The sequence below is a fragment of the Zosterops lateralis genome (genome assembly GCF_965231275.1).
Source record: "Zosterops lateralis genome assembly, chromosome: 9".
NCBI lineage: Eukaryota > Metazoa > Chordata > Aves > Passeriformes > Zosteropidae > Zosterops > Zosterops lateralis.
The window spans coordinates 23,707,836-23,733,320 of NC_139769.1; the positions used below are offsets into that span (position 1 = coordinate 23,707,836).

At 40.7% G+C, this 25,485-nt stretch overlaps 1 protein-coding gene across 14 annotated transcripts in view; it reads left to right on the forward strand.

The window, feature by feature from the left end:
• RC3H1 (ring finger and CCCH-type domains 1) overlaps nucleotides 1-25,485 on the forward strand; it is a 63,435-nt gene that overhangs the window by 460 nt on the left and 37,490 nt on the right. For 8 of the 14 annotated variants that reach the window (XM_083867254.1, XM_083867265.1, XM_083867256.1 and 5 more), the window contains exons 1-2: nucleotides 17,731-17,861; nucleotides 23,468-23,833. In XM_083867254.1, the coding sequence (XP_083723380.1) occupies nucleotides 23,603-23,833 (231 nt within the window). In that variant the 5' untranslated portion in view covers nucleotides 17,731-17,861; nucleotides 23,468-23,602. Of the gene's footprint in view, nucleotides 1-67; nucleotides 125-2,268; nucleotides 2,573-17,729; nucleotides 17,862-21,499; nucleotides 21,622-23,467; nucleotides 23,834-25,485 lie in introns of those variants that run through there. The other 6 variants (XM_083867260.1, XM_083867261.1, XM_083867262.1 and 3 more) reach the window with 5 other exon arrangements.

Below are 25,485 nucleotides of genomic sequence, written 5' to 3' on the forward strand. Positions count from 1 at the left end.
CTGCCCCGGGGCCCGCGGGCACTCCTGCAGGAGCAGCAGCAGCAGCAGCAGCAGGGCGCGGCGGCAGCCCCGGTGTGCCGGAGCTGAGGGGCCGCGGGGCGCTGCGGGAAGCCCGGCCCGCGTGGTGAGTGCGCTGCCTCCGCCGCGGGCTGCGGGGAACAATAGGGCGGGAGAGCTCTGCCCGCCTTGCCGAGAAAAGGAGACGGAGGGGCGGGCGCCGGGGACGAGGTGATCTCCAGAGGTGCTTTCTACTTGTAACGATTCTGTGGCTTTGCGCCTCGGCAGGCCTCGGGCGCTCGCCGGGCTCGGTTTCCGCAGGCCCGGAGCAGGCAGGAGGGACGGCGGGCGGCCGTGCCCGGTGGGGGAGGCGGGAGGGAGCGGGCCCGGGGGGCGGGGAGGGGAGAGGCGGCATCGCCCCGGGCTGCGGCGGCGGGGACGGGCGGCTTCTGTGCCTCCCCCCGCCTGCTCCTGTTTTCTCCAGCGGCTCTGCCTGCCTCCGCCTGAGAAAACTCATTCCCGTGTCGCGTTGAACGACAGAGACGGAGGGAACATAATGACAGAGTCCCGCCCGTCCCCGGGGCACCTCTCCGCCCCGGGTTGTGGCTCTTTTGTCTGTCGTGCCTCAGGGAAGAGCGAGGTGGCCGCGGCTCCCTCTGCCTGGGGACAAACGATGGTGAAAGCGCGCAGGATCTCCCTGACTTGCACTGGTTTTTCCACCCTGGCATTGTTTTGGCTGTTGGATTACACCCACAGAGTGGGTAGAGTTTCATGCCGGGGTGCGGTGTTGGTGTAGCTGGGAGTGACGGCTGGGAATGGCCTGGTGTCAGGTTTTGTCCTCAAAAGCCATTGTCAGGTCCTTCTTGTTTTAAAGCAGGGAACTAATGCAGGGTCGGGTTTTTTTTTTCCTAGGAACCGGGAATGTTTTGTTTACCTCCGCCTGCCTTTTTGTCCGGAGTGTATCTCTTAATTTTGTACATTTAAGTCAAGTACGAGTGACAAATCGTTTGTTCCTCCAGCAGAAGCTGTGGTTTTTTGTGTGCTTTTGCCATATTGAAAATGGCTGAAGTGGAGGAAAAAATAGAAAATTAAAAGGTTCAAAGTAACCTGGGTTGTATCCAAGCTGCTTTAATCATTGTAACTGGTGTAGCAATGCTATCATTTAATGACTGCTGGAAGATAAATGCAGCTGTTAAAATCAGCATTTATACTCTATTCACGTTATTTGGCTATAGAATTGTGAGATAACACAGGAATGCTATGAGGCAGAAGTTAATGTGTTCCTAAACTTACCTGTCCTTACTTCTTCCAGGCTTATAAGGATGTGGAGGTGGTTAATTTTGTCAGCTATGAATGCCTTTATTGCTGCATTTGAAGTCAATGAAGCTAATATGGGACTTCATGGCTGTTAAAATACCCTGTGCTCAGGAGCAGTTTGTACATTATTGCCAGTTTCTAAGCTTCATCAGGCTTTCTTCAGAGCATTAATACACGATGCTAATAATGAAATGATGGTTCCCACTAACATAAATAGAAACAGACGTTATCAGGCACCTTTTCCTTTCCCAGAGATAGCTTATGGCTTTGCCTTCCTGTCCTAGAAAAGGGTCTGTCAAAGCAGACAGCCTGACAGGCTGCTTGGAGGCAAATTTAGAAAAGGCAGGTACCATCAGAGCAGTCTGTTTTGACAACCAGAGACTTGAGTTTGTCAATCACTTATGAGCAGCAGGAACCTTCAGTGAGATAAGTGGGAAGTAACTTGTATGGTTTCTGGTGTTTTGTTGTTTGTTTTTGTGAGGTTTTTTTGTCAGCTTCGTATCCCAACTAGCTTAGTTTAAAGCAAAATATTTTAGAAATTCCTGACGGGATTGTTTTATGCTGATATTTTAAAAATTAATTATCCAGTGAGCAGATGAACGTATGAATCTGGAAACTGCAGACATTAATATCACAGAGTTTAATTTAGGGGCATCTCGAGATGCGTATTTTTATATAAAAGTGCTCGTGCTACAGCAGATGAAGAGAAACGAGCAGGAATGCTTTTGGAAACTTCTGACGTGTGCCGAATGATTCACCAGCAGTTGGGTGGAGCATTATCAATCTTGTTGAATTAAGCATCACAGAAGTTGAGATTCAGTGAGTGTGAATATTCAAACAATGTTTTAATTCCTTTGTATGTGGTTCAGAAGTCTTGGGTGACCCTGGTGCTGGCTACCTTTAATAGTGATGGCAAAACCTGACATCCCATTTAATTAGGGTCTCTATCTCTTAACTAACCAGTGCTATAAAAGGGTGTTTCATGATACTTAGGAATTGATCTATCCTAGTCTGTAATGTGTGGTGATATGAAGAATAATTGCTTTTTTTTTTTTTTTTTTTATTCTGCACCAAGAATTATCGTTTTACATGCTGGATACGTGGGGAAAAAAGTTTCATCCATTTGAAAGAACTTGTGGAGTCATAGCTTTCCAATGGTATGACACGTAAAGCTGAATTAAAAGGAAAGAACTTATCTGCATGTAGGTTCTCAAACTTCCCAAGAATCTCAGAATAGTGATGCAGAAGCCACTATGAGGTATTTTTTAAGCAGGTGACCTTTATAAAACTTTGTAATTTTTTGCAAAGCCTATTCATTGTTTAAAATTTTTCTCTCTGTGGATTCACTGGATCATTTTGCAGATGAAAGTCAGTGTGGTTTTGTGGTGGTTTTTCCCACACCCAGTAAATCAGGTGGTTGTTTGCTGGAGCATCCCAAGTAACATTGGCTGGTGGGCCAGAAAAACAAATCTGCCTGAAAGTACATGAGAAATAAACCATAGGAGAATTACTATTTTGAAATTAATGTCTTGAACTGTACTAGGTAATGAATGTGAAACCATTATCATACAGGAATAAAGACATAATGTGCTCCTATTGTGGAAGATTATTATATAAACACACTGCACCAACTGAAATTTCAGTATGACCTTCAAGATTCACAGAGGCTCTGTTACAGTGATGTAGTCTGAAGTCTGGGGACTCTGTTAGCTGAGAAAGAAAGCCACAAATGTTTACTTAGGCTGTATCACTTTCCTTTCTGTGCAGAGATTCCACAGTGTGCTGGACTTAGGTGCAGTTCCATCACTGAGTCTGACCACTTGTTTTACTTAAGAAGTGCATCTCTTGCTAATTACCTTTTGCATCAGTCTTGTTTTCTTCATTACCAGGATGGTTAAAGTTGAAATGGTATTAGATTTCTAAGGGCTAACTGATTTCCTAATGAGGTTTTTTATTTGTGGAAATTGTGTAATGGGCAAGAAGGTACAAAAGTCCTGATGGCTTATTATAAATAGATTTTTCTGATGTAAAAATAATTTCTGGTTAGAGTGCTTGAGGAAACAGCTTTCCTGTTACTGCTTGGTAGCAACATATTTGGTGCTATCAGCTGCAGAAGAAAGAGATTTTGGTGATAGAAATAGCAAGAATTCAAAATAATTTAGTGTAAATTTGTGTTGTCAGAGGCAGCACCAGTTGTGCAGTGCTCCGTTAGAAAGTGTAGAGGAGCGTTTCATGCAAGTGTGACGCGTGTCCGGCCTCACACTGGGATTCCTCTCTAATGGAGTGAGAAGGGAGGCAGCTGCAGGGGCTCTAAGGGAGACTTTCAGCAGGTAGAGATGACTTCATCATATGCATCAGGACGTAGATGAATATACAAAATGCCCTGGACATTCTATGCAGACTTTTACATGAAAACTTGTGCCCCACATGCTGGGTTAACTTTTCTTCCTCCAGGAAAAAAAAAAAAACAAAAAAAGTATTTCAGGAAGCCTAAAAACCACATGGAGAATAAAATCTCTCTATCACTTGATTGTACAAGGTAGGTAGAGGCCCATAATGTAAGCTACCTTGTTAGAATGAACTTTCTTTACCAATGTGGACAAAAATCCTCCTATGCAAAAGAGATATGAGGAGAGGAGAGACAAGGATTGTTTTGACACACAAAAGGATTCTTTTTTTCTCATTCTGCTACATAAGAAATGTACATAAGGAAAAGATACGCAGTTAAACTGAAAAGTAGTGGAAGTGTTGCTGGAGAAAGGGATCTTTCACTTGCTTCACATAGATTGTGACAGAGTTGCCATGTAATTTGATACAAAAAACACAGGAGAGAGCGTTTGTGTCGGGGAATACTGTGGTGAGTCTGGAATTCAATATTACAGAAGCTGGAGGATTTATTGACAGTTTTGCCTTCAGCCATGGTCACTAAAACCACCATAAGGACGTGTTGTTCTTGCCTCTTGCTGAATAGTCACCTTTCACTACAGATTGCTTGCAAAACCACTTTTTAAAGTATTAATTTTCAATTACAGAATTTCTGGTGTTTGTGGTGTGCATGCTATATTGATCTGAGACAGGACTGCTTCAGCTACAGTCAGCTACAGGAGAAACAAAGTGTTTGGTGTGGCTGAAATGGCTGAAATGTGCTAGGCTGGGAAAATGAGATTGCACAGGTGGTTCCTTATTTCTTTTAGTTTGTTTTTTGTTTTAACATGAACGGTCTGGTTGGTCTCATTTCTGTGCTATTCCAGTTTAATAGGTGTTTTCTAGGTAGTCTAATTAAATACTCTTTCAAAGCAGGCTGTTGCATTAAAATCTGGACATTCCAAATGTAATTATTTTCCAGGATGCTTCTGTGTTTATTAGACCCTGTCAGGATAAGCTGAGGTATGGTTGTTTTTAGACGTGTAGTTGTTGACAAAATGCTGGTTGATCAGCTGATGGAGCAGGAATGCTTGTAGCCTGGATCTAAAGGTCTTCTCAGCACTTTCTCCTGGACTCATTTTGAGCAGTTACTTTAGTTCAAATGGTGAGCAAGTTTGGAAGGGTTTTCAACTACAACTTTTAACTTCCTGACTGTTTACAAAGGAGACATCTAGAGTAGCAGGAATCTCATCTCTTTGCTGTGCATTGGGGGTTTTCAGAGACTTGAAGTTAAGTATTTTTGATAAATTTTGTCAGCCAGTGTTGGTCCCCAACTCAAAATTAGGTGCTATCTTTAGGGCAAAATGAGTAAGGCTTAGAGAAGGTATTACAAGATGAATGAATTGAAATTTATGCCAGGGAGGATGGTCTTAATTACCTGCTTGTTAATAAACTGAGTTGTGTGGAGCACTCCCAGTGTTGACTAGCAGTTAACTTTCTCCATGCTTTGTTTTCAGAGTAAACGTTACTCATAATGACTTGGCACTCTTCACTTTTTGTAGCAATTGTGTTTGAATTAGTAACTTCTCTGTGTCTTTACTACAGTGACTGTGTAATATAAATGCCCTTCAGAAGTCACTGAAATAACTCTTACTGTTGACTTACTTTTCCTGTCAGTCACATTCTTTCAGTTTGTTCTCCTTCCACCTCCATTCCTTTTGTTACCACTTTAGAATGGAAGTCCTTCAGATACTATTTGATGTTCCAGCAAATGGAACTGTAAGGACTTCATTATCCAGCCACTCACTGTACAGCAAGACTAAAGTGTTCTGTCTTGAGGGTTTTTTAAAATTCTGTGCTAAGATGCAAGAGCTGAAGGAGAGACCTTGAAATTAATGGAAATGAAATTGTAAAGCAACAGTAGAAAGTGAATTTGATTAGCTTATGTGGCTTTCCTGAATTGTGGCATGTTGCATAAACATTATTTTGTGACCATTAATGATTCTGGCAGTTATGCAGTTCTAATAACAATTAAATTTCATCTTTCTGGATATAAGCTCTTCTCTGGGAGGCTTAGCAGAAAAAGTTTCCCTGCCTTTGTAAGTGAACATTATGCTAATGAAATCTTTAACAATCTACTCGTGAGTCCGGTGAAGCAATCATCTCTGTTTGTGGTGTGTCACATTTTAAAAATCCTATTTCATTGTACAAAAATCAAGCCTGGGGTTTGTGCCACAGATTGAAGTGGTTTGAGGAGATAGGAAACAGCACCGTGCTGTCCTGCTTTACAATCTGTATGGAGAAAGAGAAGGTCCCAGCCCTCCACCCTTTACAAATGAAAAGTCTCCACAGCTGTGTATGATGTTGTATATGTATTTCTTGAGCTCTGCTAGAGCAATTGTTTGTTTAACATCTGGGAAGTTGGTTCTAGATGTGTCTGAGGGGCTTCATACCAAACCACCTGTCCCCTAATGTAAGCAGAACTAATTAATCACATTTGAAAGATCTTGATAAATAGCTGTTTATCATCACACAGAAATTATCACTGGTCATCTGCATTGTTGTTAATTATTGTGTGGGTAGACAAAATCCAGAAAGTTCTGGAAGCTGGAAAACGGCTTGCTCTTATTTAGCAGCTCTGAAGGACAGTAATTCTTGGTCTTGCTTGCTTTGTAGGGGAGATGTGGATTTTGGATCCAGAATAGATGAGAACAGGGCAAAGTCTCACAAATTACTAAAGCAATTGCAAAGGAAATACCACTCTCTGATGTACCTTTCCAGACTTGAAATAACTTTTCTCTAACAAGTCTTTATCTCTTTGCTTGCTAGAATGTTCTGTTTTCTTTGTAAGATTTTTTTTTTCTGGATACATGGTTATTTTTACCTCTCCTGTTCTCTTTAATGATCTTTCATTCTCTGGTATTTTCTGTTTTTGTTCTTTTATTATTATTATTATCATTATTAACTTTTTTCTGGTCTGATCCACTCATCAATTCAGCCAGCTAATGCAGGTAACAGAGGTGGCTTATTGCCTCTTAGTTTTATTGCTTTATTTCAGAGTTGCAGGATGGGTGGTTTGGATAATGGAGCGAGCTGTGGTACTCTTTGTTCTTGGACTTTACTGAGGACTGTCAAAACATCGCTGCTTCCTCTGGAGCTGGTGAGAAGTTAGGGAGCATTGTGACAACTTTGTTGTTGTAAATTTGAAAGGAGAGATGAAGAAAGATAAAAATAAGTTAGGCTAAACTGGCCTGATGAGATGGACTGAGTTAGTTAAACTAAAAGCAAGACTCAGGCTGTCCTTCCTGTTTTATGAGTCATTCTGCCATTTAATTGTGTGAGAAGGCCTCCTGTAGAATTAATTAAAAAGGAGGCCTTATTAGTGCTGCAAAAACCTATAGTCAATTTTAAATTTAGTCTTGGTTGTTTAAACCAGGCCTCATGGATAGAAGCCTTGACACTGTAGCTTCTTTGTAAGTGAATCATAACATTGGAAAGAAAATGTTATTCCAGAGAGTGAGAACTGCTTAAACTTGGGTTGCTTGGACTAGACCAGACTGTTTAAAATGTAACTAGTTTGTTGCCAGCTATTGTCAGATTCTACTGAAGAGATGTGAGCCAGCAGGACTGTCTTCTGGATTTGCTGATCTGGGTGTGGATTATTATTTTCCTGTACTTGTGTATACTTGTGCACTGTATTAAATCATGCTGACTGAAGATACCTCTTGCATCCTACCTTTCAATGCTGTTTATCCACTGTTCTGTAGTTTATACAAAACCATCTTCTTGGTTTGAAGCTGTCTTGCTTTGATTCCATCTGGTTTTGCCTCCTGAACGTTTTATTTCGTTTTGAGGATGTATATGTGTTAAGAATCTTCAAGGACATGAATAATTTCAGTGCACATCAAAACTCAAAGTAAGGGCTGGCTGTGTCTAGAAACCCTCTAAATCATCCCATGTCTGTTTCTTTATAAGAGACTCCCTGTTGATAACAGTATGAGAGTGGATGTATGCAGAATAACCTGGTTCTAACTTGTGCCAAAATGCACTGGGAAACTGAGCTTCTTCATTTTCTCTTCAGTGGTGCTGCTTAGCATTTTACTGGTGACATGTCTGTGGGCATAAAGGTTCTCTTGGAGGGCAAGATACTTCTTATTTTTATTAAAATATTTAGGTGAAAGGCTGTGCACAAAGCTCTCAAACACCTTAACCTCAAAGCAAAATGACACAGCCCAGTTGGTTGCATATCAAAATAAATTCCTTAAATTATACTAAATTTACCCTTTTTCTCTAATTATTCCTAGACATAAGACTAACCTTCTCTCTGAGCAGTGTGATTTTTGCAGAATATATTCTCAGTGGGGGGAAACTTCGCAAAATTTTAATTTTTCCTTAATGTATGATAGTCTTTCTCATTTCTGTTTGCTAAAAGGAAAAAATAGAAATAGGACTATTAAGATGGTATCAACACTGGCAAGTAGCTTTCAGGCTTTTTGTTTCGTTTTAGCACTCATTCTTTTACCAGGAGTATTGGAAATTCCTGAGTTAAGGCAGAGTAACCAAAGTGTCAACCTCTGCAGTGTAGTTCATAGGAATGTAATATTTCCCTCCAGATTTTCTGTAAATCTGAGGGTTTACATGACTTCAGCAGGCAGAGACCTGTAGTAAGCTTTTCTGGTCACTCCTTTCTCAGTGGAACTTTTCTGTCAGATGCTTGTAACAAAATAGCACTCAAGGGCTGGGTAGGGAAGTCTGTGGGTGTGTTTCTGAGAATTGTATGCTCACAGCAGTTTGTATGTGAATTTTTAGATTCACTAGACCGGTTGAGAATAGAACTTGAGCTCTGTCAAATTGAAGCTTGGCCATGCTGTAGGTGATTTCAGGACATACCAGGAGGAAAGGCTTCCACAGAAATCCTTGGTATTGGCATTTGAGGATGTGATGATGTGGCTGTCACATCAGGCGCTACAGGAGAGGAAAGGGCTGTGGAGTCAGGATTACTCACCAGGTATTGAAACACTCACAGGTATATTTTAGCTAAAATCTCAACTGAAAGAAACCCCCCAACATTCTACAGTGTCTTCCTGTGAGTAATACCTGATAAATAAAAATGTGACTTGTCCTTCCCCAGGAGAGGGGGGTGGGGGAAAAAGCCCTTGCTTGTTTACCAGTTCAGATGGCAGTAATTGGGAGCCTTCAGGAAGGAGAAGTGAGTGGCAGCAATCCTTTCCTTCAAGCACATCTGATAATTCATTATTGTAATTTCAGAAACTTGGTGTAGCTTTTGAGAAGTGGGAAAAGTCAGTGATGTTGATGTGACAAGCTGCTGTGTGAGTTGTCATTGCAGAATGAAAATTGACAGTAAGCCTATGGAAATCCAGTGACTCGAGTATGCTAATAAATACATTTAAATACTTTGTTCTTTGTGTGTAAGGTTTTGCACGCTGAATAATTCCCAGTGCAGTTTTGAGGGCTTCACTGGTGCATTACAGCTGCCTCTGGCTTACCCATTTTTAGAATTTTCTCTTTTGAATTGTTTGTCATTAGGTTTTAGCTTACTGTCATCGCTTTAATTTCAAAAACAGCAAGTGGCTGAATCCAGGAATGTGTAAAGGCTCTGCTTGGGTGGTAAGAGAGTTTCAGTGCCTAGTTTTCCTTTCCCACACCTTATCATGTATTTGGATACCTGCTGTTTAACCAGACTTACACAACACAAGTCTGAGGAAATTTAAATTATCAAATCATGCAAATATTGGCTGTACATGGCTGGCTTGTCATTTGTCATGGCTTGGACTGCAGCAACAGTGGTGCAATAGGCAGCTAAGTTCTATTTTTAAGATTCTTAAAAGTAGGAAATTTGAAAAATGGAAGGCTCTTTCTGAGTAGTCCATGTGTGCCATAACTGTAAAGCATTGATCAGATGTACTCTCAGTGTCCTGGGAAGGGCAGCACTGCAGTCAGGGGGGGTAAAGGCTCAAACACTTGTACTCTCATAGCAGCCCGAGACAGTGCCTGTTAAAAGCTCGAGGTGAGCTCTCACTACTTTAAGGAGATGGTTAATGGAAAGTAAATCACCCAAATGAACTGCAGAGTTGCTTGATTTTGCAGCTACTGTTATTTTCTTTCTGAGCATATTTTGGTCTTATCTTAAGATACCAGACTAGATAAGCCTCATCTACCCCAGTATCTTAGTTTTCCTTGAGTGAAGTCTAAATTTCTGTGAATAAAATTCATTAGTGCAAGTTTACCCTTTGCTTTTAAAAAGTTAAGCTGGTTCAGCATTTTGTGGAGATCTATGTACTTTTTAGTAACACAACTCTGGCAGTGGTTTGTGAGATTGTATCCCATATAATTTTTATTTTACATCTTTCTGGTTGCTGATACTGCAATAATGTAGTTGTAATGTGTTTTTAGAGATTAATATGTCTTTGAAGTGTGAGAAATTCTTCTTTGTGGACTGCTCCATTTAGAATAAGTCTCATGCAAAGTAAGCATTAAGTAAGAGGACTCTTTTAAAAGACAACATTCCCTGCTTGGAGAACTGTTTTTACAAGTTCATAGGCAGCAAAATTCATCAAGTTGGCACTGGACTTTTAGTAGGTTACTCCCAGGATTATTGCATTTTGCCTTGTTGATTGAATTATTTTCAAGTTATATAACTTTAAACTTCTTTAACTAGGGTTATAATTCAAAACCTCTTTATAAGAGGATGTAGGGTATTCTTTTTCCTATGCTCCTGTGAAAAATAAATATTCCTCCTATCCATTGCTGATAGGAGGATCAGTGAGATGTTGGGGGTTGGATTTTTTCTTTTATACATTACTAGCTTATGTTGTTTGCTCTATTAAAAAAAGAAATGTAAGGCAACAGCTTTCATTTTTGTGGTTAAGCTTGAAATGTTTGTTACTGGTTTAAGAGTAGGTGTTTAATGGAAACCCTGAGATTTGAGCCTTTTGTTTCCACTCGCTAAAACTGTGGGTACATTTGTCATGGGTTTGATCCTGGCTAGAAGCCAGGTACCCACAACAACAACAACAACAATAAAAACCAAAAAACACCTATTCACTTTTTCTCCTCTGCTGTAGTTGACCAGAGGAAGGGTAAAGAACAACTAAAAGACTCATGGGGTGAGATGAGGATTAGGAGAAAATGCTCTAAGGACAAAACAGGCTCAAAAATTGAAAGGTATAAAGAAAAATTTGTTAATGGAAGTAAAAGAGGACAATGAGAACTAAAATAAACCTTTAGAACACCTTTGCCCTGCCCCAGCCCTTCTTTCCCCTTCACTGACAGCACAAGGAGACAAAACATGGGGTTTGTAGTCAGTTTGTCAGTTCTAAAGATCTTTTCCTCAGCTCCTTTAGGGGAAGGAGTCTCTTCTGTTATGCTGTGAGGTCCTTCCCACGGGAGACAGTTTCTGTGAACTTTAAAACATGGTTTTAATTGTCACGAGTAGCAGTCCTGCCCAACCTGCTGCAATGAGAGTCCCTCCCATGGGCAAAGCAGTCTTCCCACAACTGTTTTCCATGGGCCATTTAGTTCATGGGATCTGTAGTTTTAAAGGATGAGCTGTTCTAGAATAAAACAAGGGTCCTCTTCATCTGTCTCTGGAAACAAAGGTTCTCTGTGTTTGTTCCAGTTTCTCACTATATCTCACTTTTCAGCATCCACATGCTCTGGTGTGAGCACCTTTTTTTTCACGGGCTGTGGGTGAATTCTGCATCTCCCCATGCACATCATGAATTACAGGGAAACAGTTTGTTGTATTATAGTCCTCACCACGGCGTGCAGGAGAATCTCAGCTCCGAGATGTGCCTGGAGCATTTCCTCCTCCCCTTCCCTCCTTTTCATCAACCTTAGTGTTGCCGTGTTGTTCTCACACGTCTTCACCTTTTCCTTTTTCCTGACTCAGGAGAGAATTGGTGTCCATAGGTTGGTTTGTTCTCAAATTTTATCAACTAAAAAGCTTTTATAGAGTTCCACAGCGCTGACAGGTTGATTCCATCGAGGGAATGCATCGGGAATTGCTCACCATGGCTCTCGCTGCTGGTCATGTGGACACCATGCGAGCCGTGTCGGCTGCCGGCTCCATGTGCCTCCTCATGAAGGGGAGCTGCAGAAGAAAGATGAATTGCGTTCCTTTATTTCCTTTTTAAATTTGTCATCATAGAGGCATTCCTAACTTCTCTTATTGGGCCAGCCAATATGTCTATCTCCAGAGCCTTTAGGGATGGGCTCTGCTGGACATAGTAGAAATTTCGAGGAGCTTCTTTTTCAGAAGCCACCTCTGTGGCTTCCTCCACCCCCACTAAAAGCCAGATTGTGTTAAACTAACACAACTTTTAGTGATGTTGTCAAGTTGTAAAGAAAAGATTCTATTTTTATAAATCTAGAAGGTGAGACTGACACCGAGGTTGCAAAATATTTAAGGATGAGGTTTTTTCACATAATTGAAGGTTGCATGAAAAGTCTAATTCAAAAGGAGTACCATGCCCTAAGGCTATTTTTGGCCTCTGGACCTGCTTTTTTTAGCAGTGCTACAAATTGAATCACCGGCTGCCAGTATCGTTTAAAACAAGTGAGGCTCAATTACATTCTGAGTCAGAGGTACCTGAATTAACCTGCTTTTCAGCAACAGTTGTGTGACCTCTCCTGCTGCTACTTAAAGACATTAAGCCGTATGTGAATAGTAATTTAACACTGCCTAAAAGTCTTGAGGAGGTTTGTCAGTGCTGAATAGTGTTTGGATTTTTACATCAAATCTGTTAGAGGTGTGGAGAAAATCTTGTATAGTGTGTTGACTAGCTAGTTTTTTATTTATGCAATTGTTAACAAGAGAGCTGAAGTTCTTCGGGCTCGGTGCCATTTCTGCCACAGCTGCCTCTTGACCTTGGATGACTCCAGAGCTGTAGTGTAGGCTAGGTTGTGTTATTAAAACACAATTGCAGTCTCTGTCATGGAAACAGGTAGAATAAGATAAAGAACATAAGTTTCATAGATGAGTAATGCTCCTGCCATTATTGCAAGTGAAGCTATTACAGGACTCAAGAAAGAAGTATATCTGGTTTTGTTTGGGCCCTGTAAGCTATTTTTGTATTCACTGTTGTAGCGTTTACAGTTGCTTCCATGTTTGCAGCTAGGTTCTAGGGGTGGAAAGGTGATGTGAGTTGTGGACTGCTAGAGCATTCTCTGAACATTACTTTGCTTGGTGCTGTGACCACAGTGAGCTGAAAGGATGGCTTTGACTGTATTTGCATAACTGGCACCATTAAACATTGCTTAAATTGAGCATTGTTTTTGAAATGAGATAATTTTGCTGTGGATTGTGTATGAAGTAACAATTCCACAATTATTGCTCATATTCCTTATTCCATTTCACCTACTCTCATCACTCCAATCTGTTAGTGTAGTCGTCTTTATTGTTAGGGTTGCTGAATAGCATTTAGGTAGCAGGTTAAAATTTAGTCAATACTTTCAAGATGGCTCCCATTAATGAAGAAATACATAAAAAGTCTGTGCTGCCCTGGTTGTGCCCAAATAAGCTGCTTATGAAACTACACCTAAAAACTTGACAAGTGTACTGATGCTAAAAGTGTCTGCCTTCAAGTTCCTTCTTCTGTGCTTCCCACATTTTTTCCCTTGTTTCCAGGACTTCTTAACTGTTTAACAGATCTGGGACATCTTTTGGAACCTTTAGAAGCAAATGTGAGAAGGAAGGGAATTTGGTTTGGATAGGCGTAGGTCCTTAGCAGAGATAGAGAGGACTTTTTGTGAAGTAATTTAAACTTGCCACGCTCTAAGCCTATACTTGAAAATGCATTGGAAATGCTAAACAGGTAAAGTTTCAGTATCTTCCTTGGTTGTAGAATGCAAATGTGAGTCTGGATGCTTGGGTCCTCACAAGGCTGAGGTGGTTAACACATATTAGTTTATTTGGAGAGATTACATTCTGTTGCTGCTGTGCTAAATCTCATTTGAAGTATTGTTCTTGTAGGTAGTGGCTGTGACTTGCTCTTAGTTTACAGCTTGGGTATTTTCAGACAATCAGAGTGGATCAGCTTGGAAGGGACCACAGGGGGTCATCGGGTCCCACCTCCCTGCTCAGGCAGGGTCATCCCAGAGCACACGGCGCAGGATTGTGTCCAGACAGGTCTGGAAAATCCCCAGTGAGGGAGATTCCAGATGCTCTCTGGTCTCTGTCCCAGTACTCGGTCACTGCACAGGAAAGTTGTTCTTCATCATGTTCAGGTGGAAGTTCCTGGGCATCCATTTCTGCCCGTGGTCTCCTGTCCCCTTGCTGGGCCCCGGCAGAGCCTGGCCCCTGTTCTGAGCCCTCCCTGCAGGCAGGGACAGAGAGGGATCAGGGCCCCTCTCAGCTGAGTCTCCTCTTGAGGATGAACAGGTCCCTCAACCTTTCCTTGTGAGAGAGCTGCTTCGTGTCCTTCCTCATCTCTGCAGCCTCTGCTGGACCTGCTCCAGGAGCTCCAGGTCTCTCCTGTCCTGAGGAGCCCAGACCTGGATACAGCATTCCCAATGTGTTTCACTAGGGCTGAGCAAAGGAGTAGGATCAGCCCTGGAAGAGCTGGCAATGCCCTTCCTAATGCATCCCAGAATACCATTGGCCTCCTTGGCCACAAGAGCACTTGCTTAATTAATGTTTAACAATTCTCTGAGCAGCTAGACTGGACTGATCTGGGAGAGAAATTAGGAAAACCTGGATTATCTTCTCTTAGCAGCTCCTCAGGCTGCCTGCCTCAACTTCTTGGTAAAACTGCAGTGTTGTGGTGAGCACAAAAGCGTTTTGTTGTGCACAGTGTTTGTAAATGTGCATCTTTTCTCTGAAGCTGATGATGCCATACCATTTCACATAATGCAGAAATGATATCACATGCTTAATTCAACAGGTGCATGAAGTAGAGGAGCTGATTTCTTGAAGCTGATCTAGTTAAATAATTCTGTTTCAAAATTTTTGAGAGAATGGTATAATGGATAGAAATATAATAAGAGGGTGAAAAAAATGTTTTGTCATTGTGAACTCCCGCTGTGATAAAATGTATGTGCCACAAAAACCAGATGCTCCATTGCCTTTTGAAATAACATTGGAGTAGTCCAGGGGTCGCTTTGTATGTAAGATAAAAAAGTAACCCTTCTTGTGCTTATGATGTTTAAAATGAACTCGTACAATAAACAGGCAGGCACGCAACTACATTGGTAGTTTTGTTTAAAAAATACATTAGTTTTCACTGCTCTTGACTTTCCACTTTTAATAAAAGATTTTTTTGATGTTTAAATGCAGTCTTCTAAAATAAATTGTTTTGAAAGTAAATAACATAACTGAAGCTTTATTAGAGAGTACTATTATATAAACAGCAGTTATTGTATGTTATTAAATGAAGCTATTTGACATCTGTTTTTAAAATGAGGGTGACATCTACTAAGGTGCAAGAAAAGCCACCTCCTAATCAGAGAAATGAGAAGCAAGAAGAAAACATTATGAAGAAGTCCTGAGACTTAAGTTTTCAGGTGGACACTGAAAATGTTTTCTGACTACCTGTAGAGTTCTTCATAAAATGGGATTTTACGTTTCCATTTCACACTTTCAATAACAATGAAATAGAAGCCTCTTCTTTCCTATGCTGGGCAGTAGCATTTCTGTTCACTTAACACTGATCTTACAGTATATTTTGGCATTTCCTTACTATTGCACCTGTAATTTTTGACATAGGAGGTTTGGTTTTTTGAAGTCTGCCAGTCAGTTTGAAAACAAATAAATAGAAGAGTGACAAGTGTGATGCCAATACTTGGACGTAAGAGGAAGGAGGCAGGAATGAAGGTTCAGATTATTGCTTGATTCTTGCCTTGTAAGTTTATCAAATAAAAATTCTCAATAATGTTTTCACTGTACTCTACAAAAAAAGAAAAAATTCTGGATTATTTTTTTCTTTTTGGAGACAGTATTCATACATAAGTTTGCTGGTAGCAGGGTGCGGAGGATAATTGTTAACCATTGTATTATAGGTTAGAGGGCTTTTTTGAACAGTTTTTGACCAGTTTCTCCAGTCAGACTGTAAGTCTGCCCTTCTGTCTCATTGTTTGCTATTGCAGTTGAAATGTTATTGTAGCTGTAGTGTCACTGACTTCAAGGCAGAATTAGAGCGGCTGAGTTGGGTAGGGAGAAAAGCTGTTTCTGAAGAGTGGGTGGTACTTTAGAGCAAGCAGTACTTTATACCTTTTTGTTAGATTGGGTTTTTTAATGCTTCCTTTTTCATTGAGTTATGCTGGGTCTTCTCAATGATTCATGACTGAGGAAGGATAAAGGCATTGCAGTGACACCAAGATCTTCTCCTCTCCTTTCCTTAACTCACTTTTCATTTTCATCTCCCAGATGCCTCTAGTTGTCAGGTAACTGTAGATTATTCTTGCATGGAAAAGAGCAATGCTGGTCTTGGTGATTCAGAACACTACTCACTTCAATGTTTTTCTCCTCCTGAAGTCTACTACCTGGAGTTATTTTAGACAAGCTGTTTGTGTGGCTGATTTTTTGCCTTGTTTCAGTTAAAATGGGGTATTGGTTGTGTAATTGCTGTCCACCCACGTTTCTGCCTACCTGTGTTTATTAATAAAGATCTATCTTTAAAACTTCAGCTGGGACAACTATGCAACCAGTCCAGCTGGAAAATCTTAGGAAGGAATGAGAAAGAAAGAGCAGTGATTTCTCTAGCTGACACTGACAGGTAATATCTGTACCCTCAAATCTGAAGACTTTTACAAGCTTATCCTCTTTATCTTTTCCATGCCTTTTTCCAAACGTGTCTTCTCTGGGAAAAGCAAATTATTAGCTTGCTTCCTTGACAGCAGGATTGAGAGCTCCTGAGGATTTGACCAGTTGAACCCAAGTCCCTGTTCTGAAAACTACTGTGGATTTTTGAAGTGCCTTCTGCCTTTCCTTCTCTTCACCTGTTTGGTTTTCCCTTGATGTTTTTAATACTGGTTTAGTGATTGTGTTACTGTTACAGTTTTTATTGACAAATGCCAGAACTCATAATTTCAAGTGAAAGGAACATATTGTAGAGCTGTTGTCTGCTATTAACTCCCTAGATTTTATCATCTATTGGTAGAAAAAAATTTCTAGGTGGTAGATCATAAAACCATATGCTATTAAGAATTGGTCACTTCCTCTTTCTTTTAAATAAGCTGTAAGGGATATATAATAACAGCCAGAAATTATGAAGCTGGTCATGTATATCTTCCCTGAACATTTATGATTTATTCACATGCAGGTTTTATATTTTAGAAGACATGAGCAAGAACAGTTAAATTTCGTCTACACATGTTGTCTTTTAATGTTCATGACCCTAATGGTGGTTGGCTGAGAATAAGGGTCAAGAAAGTGATATATCGCATTTCAAAAATTATATATCAGATTTCATTCCATGTTTTTCCTGTTAAACACCATATAAATAACTTCATTCAAAATTTTTCTTTTCTGTAGGAGGACATGAGGCCTTGTCTCACAGGATGTTGGGAAGCTTAAATCATTGTAAATTGCTTTCAGAGCGTCTGTTGGGGAGTACAGTGGTGTTGATTGTTTGGTTTTCTTGTTTTCCTTGTGCTATTACTAGGCAGAAAGCTTCAAATAAGGAATAACATCTTGTCCTTAACTGGCCCCGTTTTCCTAAAGTACTTCACTGACTCTACTAAGTAAGAGACTTTTGCCTGAAGTTACATAAATTTCTCCCTTTGTTTTTGCAGTCAAAAATTACTGAGGCAAAAAGAGAGTAGATCTTAAATCTGATTTAACCGACTTTCAGTTACTTTGGGACATAGTTTTGATCATGTTCATGATTTTCTTTGCCTTTTTTTTTAAAGGGCTTTCTGACCCAGCTGGTGAAGGCAGGCAGCAGTTGGAAGGGAGGGTGGGACAGGATGCCGTCCAGTCTCGCAGGTTGTGTGCGGGGTGGGGATTTCTGTGCCGGGGCTCCGCGCGGCGGGCGCTCTTCGCGGGGCTGGGTGTGTGCCAGCAGCGCGCATGCGCGCCGCAGGAATGAGGAAGTCGGGCTCTCGCTGCCAGCCCAGAGTTTACTGAAGTTTGAGAGCAAACAGGAAGGAGAATAAAACCCTCAATGTGGATATACTCTTCTGGGCTTATGGTATATATTGTTCATGGAGCTTCTCGGGCAGAGGTAAGAAGCTTTCTTTCTTCTGCCTACTCTTCTCTGATCAGGTATGGACTTTCCCTCTCTCTTTAAAATTTTTCGGAGGTTTTTCTGTGGAACTGGATATGGAAAACGTAGCTAGAGTGATTTATCCTGTTCTGTGAACGGTGAAGCTGGCAGTACAGGGTGCTTGTAAAAAAACACATTACTTTCAGCTGGTCAGTTTTTTTCCTAAAATGAAATTTAGGACTTTTTAAAGTATTTGCTCAGGGAAAAGAAGAAAGCTACTTAAGTGCCCTCAGAAATACTGTTTACTACAATGAGCACCCTGGAATAGAAAACAAAAAGGTTCTGTGAAGCACCAGCAAAAATTTGTGTGTTTGGCACTAGACAAGAATGGAGGAGGTTCAGCTGCTGGCTGGAATTGTACCACGGGTATCTGGTAATCCTTTTGAGTTAGGAATTGCTCTACTGTTGTCTGTTAATTTAATTTAGGTTGTTGATTTATTTTTAATCTCAAAGTGTCAGAGGGGTTTTGAAGTAGTTAATGTACCACAGAACCAGTCTCACAGAAAAGAGAAGTGTGTCTGGTTATTTTTTCTCAAAAAAGTGTAAGTTATTATCAAGGAGTAAGAGTCTTTAAAAGAATTACTGAAATGGTGTTTTCTTTATTAGAATAAATAATGATTACTCAAGAGTCATGTTTGCATGAGCATTTCAGTTGGCAAGCCTGAGTTTGTTTTGGCTCTGAGGAGCTGCTGTAGTGTTAAGCTTAGCACTAAATAGGCTTTACTTGTGTTCACTGGTAACTGCGACGGGAAGCTCTGCTTGGTTTAGCCAGGAGTAAGACTCAGCAAAAATGAAACCGTTTCAGCTTAACCGAATTTTGGTTAAGAAGGTGATGATGTTGTTTGGGTAATGAAATGCTGAGTGAATACATAAAACTCAGGAGTGAGGAATGCCCTTAAGAGCCGTATCTACTGAACTGGCAGGAGCCGAGGCAAGGGTGCCCCTTAGGTGTGCTGAGTCATCTGCTAAACTGTGACATGACTTGTTGTGGACTGCTGCTGGGAGAGAGCAGTGCCAAGTCGGTAGTGATGAAACACCATGTGATGTGTCCATGGGAGAGCGTGCTGGGCCCAAATAACATGTTTGTGAGAGATTGGGGTGTGCTTGGAACCTGCACCCAGGGACTCCCTCAGAGAGTGCGTTTCATTCACACTGAAAGCAGAGGAGTTTTCCTGTGTGTCGTCCTGTGTGAAACTTGATGCCAGTGGATGTTGGTACAGGCTGTTCTGCATTTTACAAACATCTTTTTGTCAAGAGTTGAATCTGTAAAGGACATGTGGAAGACTCTGGTTGCCACAGACATAACACAACTTGGACACGAGGCTACATCAGCATCTGCATTGTAGTCCAGCAGAGTAAGGATTGGGTGGTTGTTCCAGTGGTTTATGGAATAGTCATGTCTTTCTCTGAAGCACTGGCAGAGTCCCAGAGGAGACAGGTCACCGATCTGATTACAGTGTGACATTTCCAGTCTGAGTTGAAGGATGGAATTTCAAGGATTTTTTGGGGGCTGGGAGGCCCAGAAGAGAGGAGAATTTTTTCCAGGTGATTCTAGATGTGGATAAAACAGCTTATGCAGGTCTAAACAGGAGGGCAAGACTTGCATACAGGTATTTTATCTTTTCAAACTCAGAAATAACAAAATAACTATTGCTGGTTTCAGTGTAGGATTCAAGCTCTGTGTCTTAGGGCATCTTCATTCTTAATTGCACCTTTTTGTCTTCCAGTTTATGTACTGTGGATATGTCTTTTTAATTTTTTTGCTTTCTTGGATTTTGACATATCTATTTACTTGAATCATGCACAAAGAAATGTGTGTGGATATATATTTTACAGTGTTAGAAGCTATTGAGTGTGAAATGCTTAGTGAATTGAGGATGGGTTTAAAATGTAATATTATGGGGAGGCAGACTATTTAAATAGTTATGTCTTTTGTAAATTTTTGCATTCTTTATGTTTTGCTTACCTCTGTATAATGATGAAGAGAAACATTTTTTTTAAAAAAAAAGCACTGTACTATAAAAGTGAGTGTACTTTTCCTACTGTACATGTTCAAAGAAGTGTTCTCTTTCTGTAGTGGTGATGGTTCCAATAGCACACAGCGATAATGAAACTGCCTTGTTTCCACTGTTCTGTTGCTGTTTGTAATGTCTCCTGTTTAAAGTAGCTTTTTTAAGTTAGAGGCTGGTTTTTTCCAGTTATTTCCAAGGTCATAGTGAGTCACAAACCTTGATACAAGGCATAGGTATCTTTTACAGCTTCATGTCTCTACATCTGTAAGCTTTGTGCCTGGAAGAGATTTACATTGTATCTCAGCACTTGGCTCTGCTCCCTCGTCCAAAGGTTGAAGATCTGGTGGGAAAGACAGGACCGTATATATGGAAAGCCACGGCACCAGCAGCAGTGTTTGGTTTGGTGCCAGCCTGTGTGCATGTGGCTTGTGAATCCTCAGTCCCTGTGATGCCATTCCTGTCTTATGTGGGGTGAGAGGAATTCCACAGTTCTGTGCTGATCTGCTGTGGAGATTCATTAGAAGCACAGGGTTTGCACAGGCTGTTATTTGCTGTGGGCAAAAGGTTGGCTGCATCACAGCAGTTAGCCATCTGTTGCAGCTGAAATAGATGATTTTCTGAGGTTTCTCATAGCTCTATGTTCTATTGTCAGTGCTGTCCATGGCCTTCTTTTGGCATTTAGGCACCAGAACACAACCTCAGACACTCTGGAGTCTCTGAGAGCTGTGCTTATGTATAAACTTTGCTTCCCTTGTTCCCCAGCCTTTGAGACCTGTCTTGACACATGGGATCATGGATGCCACTAACCAGTCCCTCCACCTCCAGACTCCCCAAACTTCTCTTTCAACTGTTGAGTTTATAAATAAATATGACCTATTTCTTTATGCCAGAGGTACAGGCAGCAACAGTGTGGCTCTGTTTACTGTTTGGTTTTTTTTTTTTTTTTTAAATTAGTTGACTAACATTAAAGTTGCGTTCAACTCCTTTCTTCCAGTTCATAACTTGGGCATCTCCATGTTCACATCTGCTTTCTAGACTTGATGGTACAGCTTCATGTTAGCTTCTGATTTTAAGTCTCCTCAGTTAATTAAAAACTCATTTTCCTGATTGCTTGGCTAATAATTTGTTTTTAATAGACTGTTCAGTTTGTTTCTGAATTGCAGAGGAGTCTGGGAAATTGTTGCTAGATATTCTAATAGCAGTGTGCTCAAAAGGAAGAACTATGATTCAGCACTTAAATTTTGATCCCCAAAGGATATTTCATAGTACAGCCATACATACAGTAGGTTTACCAAACTGTGTACTGCTCTTTGCAGAAGGATTTCTGTGGAGTTTCTGGGTAATTTCTGTGGCAGATTTGGTTTACAAAGGGTAACTGTAGCTTGAAGGCTTGTTACCGAAGTTTATTCAGTATATAAGAGGGCAGGTAGGTGGGGAAGGCTTGGAAATAAATTTGCCGAATGGTGTAGGATATCATCTCTCAGTGAAGTAACCTAAAGTATAGTAGATTTCATTTGGGTTGTGGTGATACATTAGTAAAGGGAATGATTTGACTCCATGCTGACAGGATGGAAAAAACTGGCTGATTTGCCATTAAAGAGGTATTTTGGAAGGGAGAACCCTGAACAACCTTGACATGTTGTCGTTGTGCAATGGTGGTGGTGTTAACCACATGTGGTGCCTCTTCCTTCTACCACCCTGCCTGGGTAAGTCTGATTTCTTATTGATTCCTTATTGGCTGGCAACCAGAGGCTATGTGCCATTGTATATTGTCTTCTGAAGAGAGAAAGAATTATTTTTTTCCCTAGAATCATAAAGCATCCTGAGTTGGAACTGACTCAGAGGGATCATCATTGTACAACTCCTTTTCATTAGCTCTAGAGCTAAGGTTAGGTGTTTGATGAAACTTGGCTAAAAGCTTAACTAGTAACACTTCATTGTTTCCCTTGACATAATAATATTAACTATGAACAACAATGCACTAAAGTCTGAAAAAAATAAACCTTTTTTCCAGAAAAAAGTGGCAAAGGCTTTTCAGAGTCTTCATTTTAGCATCAGATTTTTTTTCCTATTTTAAAATGTCTTGACTCTGAATTGTGCAGGTCCTGATACAAAGTTTCTCTCTCTGCCTTTAGAATTTAGACTTTAGTTGTAAATGTTTTTTAAGCTTAAGATTTGATAAAAAGTTGCTATTTTGCTTATGGAAGAAGTTTCTGTCAGAACAGATACTAGCAAGCAAGTGTGCAGTCCTTGGTTTGAAACTGAAGCCAGTGGTGTGTGGGAAAGAGAAACTAATACATATGGGTGGTTGTGGTGGGGGTTTTGTTGTCATATACAGCTTGATTTTAAAAAATTGGTTGTGAATCAGTGACTTGCACTTTTTTTTTTTTCCCCTCTGGTGAAAGCAAGCCAGACATCAGGAATTATCTTATTACCAATTTTTTTTTTTGATAATGATTTTTTCATATCATGAGATCCTTCTACTCTTCTACGTTTCTCCCCATATGAGTTCTGCTTTTTTCCTGTCTCAAAGGGATATCTTATCTTCCATTCCCTTATAATGAGTAACATTTGATCTTCTTAGTATTTTGATTTGAAAGTGCCAAGTAATAAAGATCTCCCAGCTTTTCTTCTATTGTAGTTTCGGTGTGGTTTCTCAACAGAGTAAAGATGTTGCTTTCTCTATCCATACAATCTCTAGGCAGGCAGTGAATTATATAAATTGGGGTTAAAAAAGGAACAGTTAAGGAGCAATTGTCAGTCATCTGGTCATAAGTGACTACTAGGAGTGGTTGTCCAGCTTTTGAAGGATGGAGGCGCTTGGTGGCAGACAGAAGGCAAATTTAAAGTGCTGAATTCCAGCAGGAATTCCTTACAGATTCCCAGGGTAACTGAGATGTGTCTGGATGGGTCCATGTGGTACCATACAGCTCAGTACAGATCAGGCTGTGTGAAGTGCTGTAGTAGCAACACACAATATCACTGAGTGATTGTGAGAGCTGTATTGCAGTGTCTGACTGACCTGAGCCATTCATCCTTTCCCCCTTGAGGCTTGGGCATCTCACACCTCTCCACAGTCATTGTGTGCCAACCCAGAGCCCACTGGACTCTGAGGAAAGGCTGCTTGTGGTAGAGGCTTTGGATGAAGCCTTGTCTAAGCAAAATTCTTTAAATACTTCAATATTTTTTACAGTAGATATTGTACAAAAGTGGATTCATGGAATCCACTTTATTCATGCTTTGTTGGTATCAATTTGCTCATTTATAAAGAAAAAACATAGAAACTAAAAGCTAATTAGTCTTATAACTTCATTGTGATAGTTATCTTCCTTGATTTATTTTAAGCTGTAACAGCAGAAATTGTTTACACTGGCTTTTGCAGAGCCAGAGACTGGCTGGAATTAAAACAAGTCGTGACTCAGTCCTGTATTTGATGTCAGCACTGCACTCTAGTTCAGCTCCACCTCAAGTGGTGGTGCTTCCCCAGCACACGGGAGCTCACGTGCCTGTTCTGGTACACAATGCTAACTTGGTATTTCTGTTTTCTTCTAGGTTATGTTTCACACTATGTCCAGACTGTCTGTACTTACAGAAGATATTTAAAACCAAACAGACTTTTTTGCAAAATTTTGATTCCAGTGGAATCTGTGCTTTAGATTTTTGTCTTGTCAATTAACTCCTGAAGCAATGCCTGTACAAGCTCCACAATGGACGGATTTTCTCTCCTGCCCGATTTGCACACAGACTTTCGACGAGACCATCCGGAAGCCCATCAGCCTGGGCTGTGGCCACACTGTCTGCAAGATGTGCCTCAACAAGCTCCACCGTAAGGCATGTCCCTTTGACCAGACCACTATCAACACAGACATTGAGCTCCTTCCTGTCAACTCAGCCTTGCTGCAGCTTGTGGGTGCTCAGGTATCTGTGCCTTTTTTTTTATTATTTAAATCTGTTTTGGTATTTTCCTTCTCTTAGGAGGACAAGTCAGGAATAATAAATAATATGATATCTTAATAGTGTGAAGAGAAGGCATCTACCTTTTTGCAGATGTCTGCAAGAAGTAGTAAAGGTGCCTGGAACAATAGTTTAGATCTTTATTCTGCTGGTGACTTCTGCTGGTGACCGTGACTTTTATTACATCCAGAACGAGTTTGTAGTGTTTTTTTCTTCTTCCTCGACTCTTACCTAGCCATGCTCTGCCAAAAGGAGAGCTGGATCAGTGAGCTTATCTTGTGGGAAGATATTTTTTTTGTGGTAGGTTATGTGCTTTACTTTATGCACACTGTGAGACCTGTGGTTGGCTGTTCCAAAAGCAGGAGGAGAGTGTAAGAGATGTGGGACAGATCTCTCTGGTAGCAGCCTTTATAAAGCCTTATTTGAGGCTATGCAATGGAAATACAACTTCCTCAGATGGCATGTTACTCTAAATCCATATTGGTGATGGGGAGAAGCTGCTTGAGACACCCTTTTTTGCTGGAATAGGTACTGATGAGGTCAGTTGAAGTGGTGATATGATGGTGATGAGTGGCACTGTATTGACAGCAGCCCCAAAAAAGGGCTGGATGTGTGGAAAGCAGGATCAGTTCAGTTGCAGCACAGACTTTAGCTGACAAAAGCTTACTGATGTGAGGTCTCTGGTAGCTCCCTGTGACCCACACCTTCCACGGCTTGTGGACAGGATTGTGGTCTTAGGAGAGGAGGGACAACCGTGTCTGACTTATGGATGAAGAATGAAAATGTAGATGGGATGCAGTTACCATGAAGGGGTTTCTGGTTTATTTTATACTGCTTCAGTGTCTGGGCTGAGTGAAATTAAATGCAGCAGAAACTTCAATGAGATCTGTAGTTTGGGGAAAAGGAAGGAATTGTGGAGGAGCTATAGGAGGTGTGGAGGAACGAGAGATGCTCTTATGTTGCTTTTTATTAGGTCCTGTGACTTACAGGTCCAGGTGTGCTTTTGCCACTTCTTAGTTTATCAAGTAATATGGCTAATTTGTTGGTTTTCTTTCATGGTGTATGGCATAGAGGTTATTTCAGAAGCTCAAAATCAAATAATGTTTCTGGCTGTGTTAAGTGACTCATCCTGCTCCCCAGGAGGAAGCAGTGAGATTGTGCACTCCCATTCCTGTGATATGCTGCCATCTTTGAAGAGCTTCCAAGCAGCATGAAATCTGTGGGTGATGTAATTAAAAAAAAGTTGTAATTCTTCTCTTTCTCTCTTATATGTTCTTCCTTCCTCTCTGCAGTTTCTTGAGTATTTCCGGTTGCATCTGAATGTCTACATTTGTGATAAATTGCATTTTTGGTTGTTTTGTGTGCATTTGTTAAGCTTTATGAAATAGCTTCAACTTGACCTCTGCAGAATTTAAATTTTTATAAAAACAAGATTCTCTGGAATGAGATGGAAACCCACCCTGCTCTGTATAGGTAACTTGAGAATTTTTTTCTGGTTTTACTAGTTAGCCAGCCAGAGTTTTCTTATCCATACGTGTGAGGCATGAAGAAAGTTTTTATACTACTATAGTGTTGGTCTTGAGAGCACTCTGAACTTTAGGTTCTTTCTTTACACT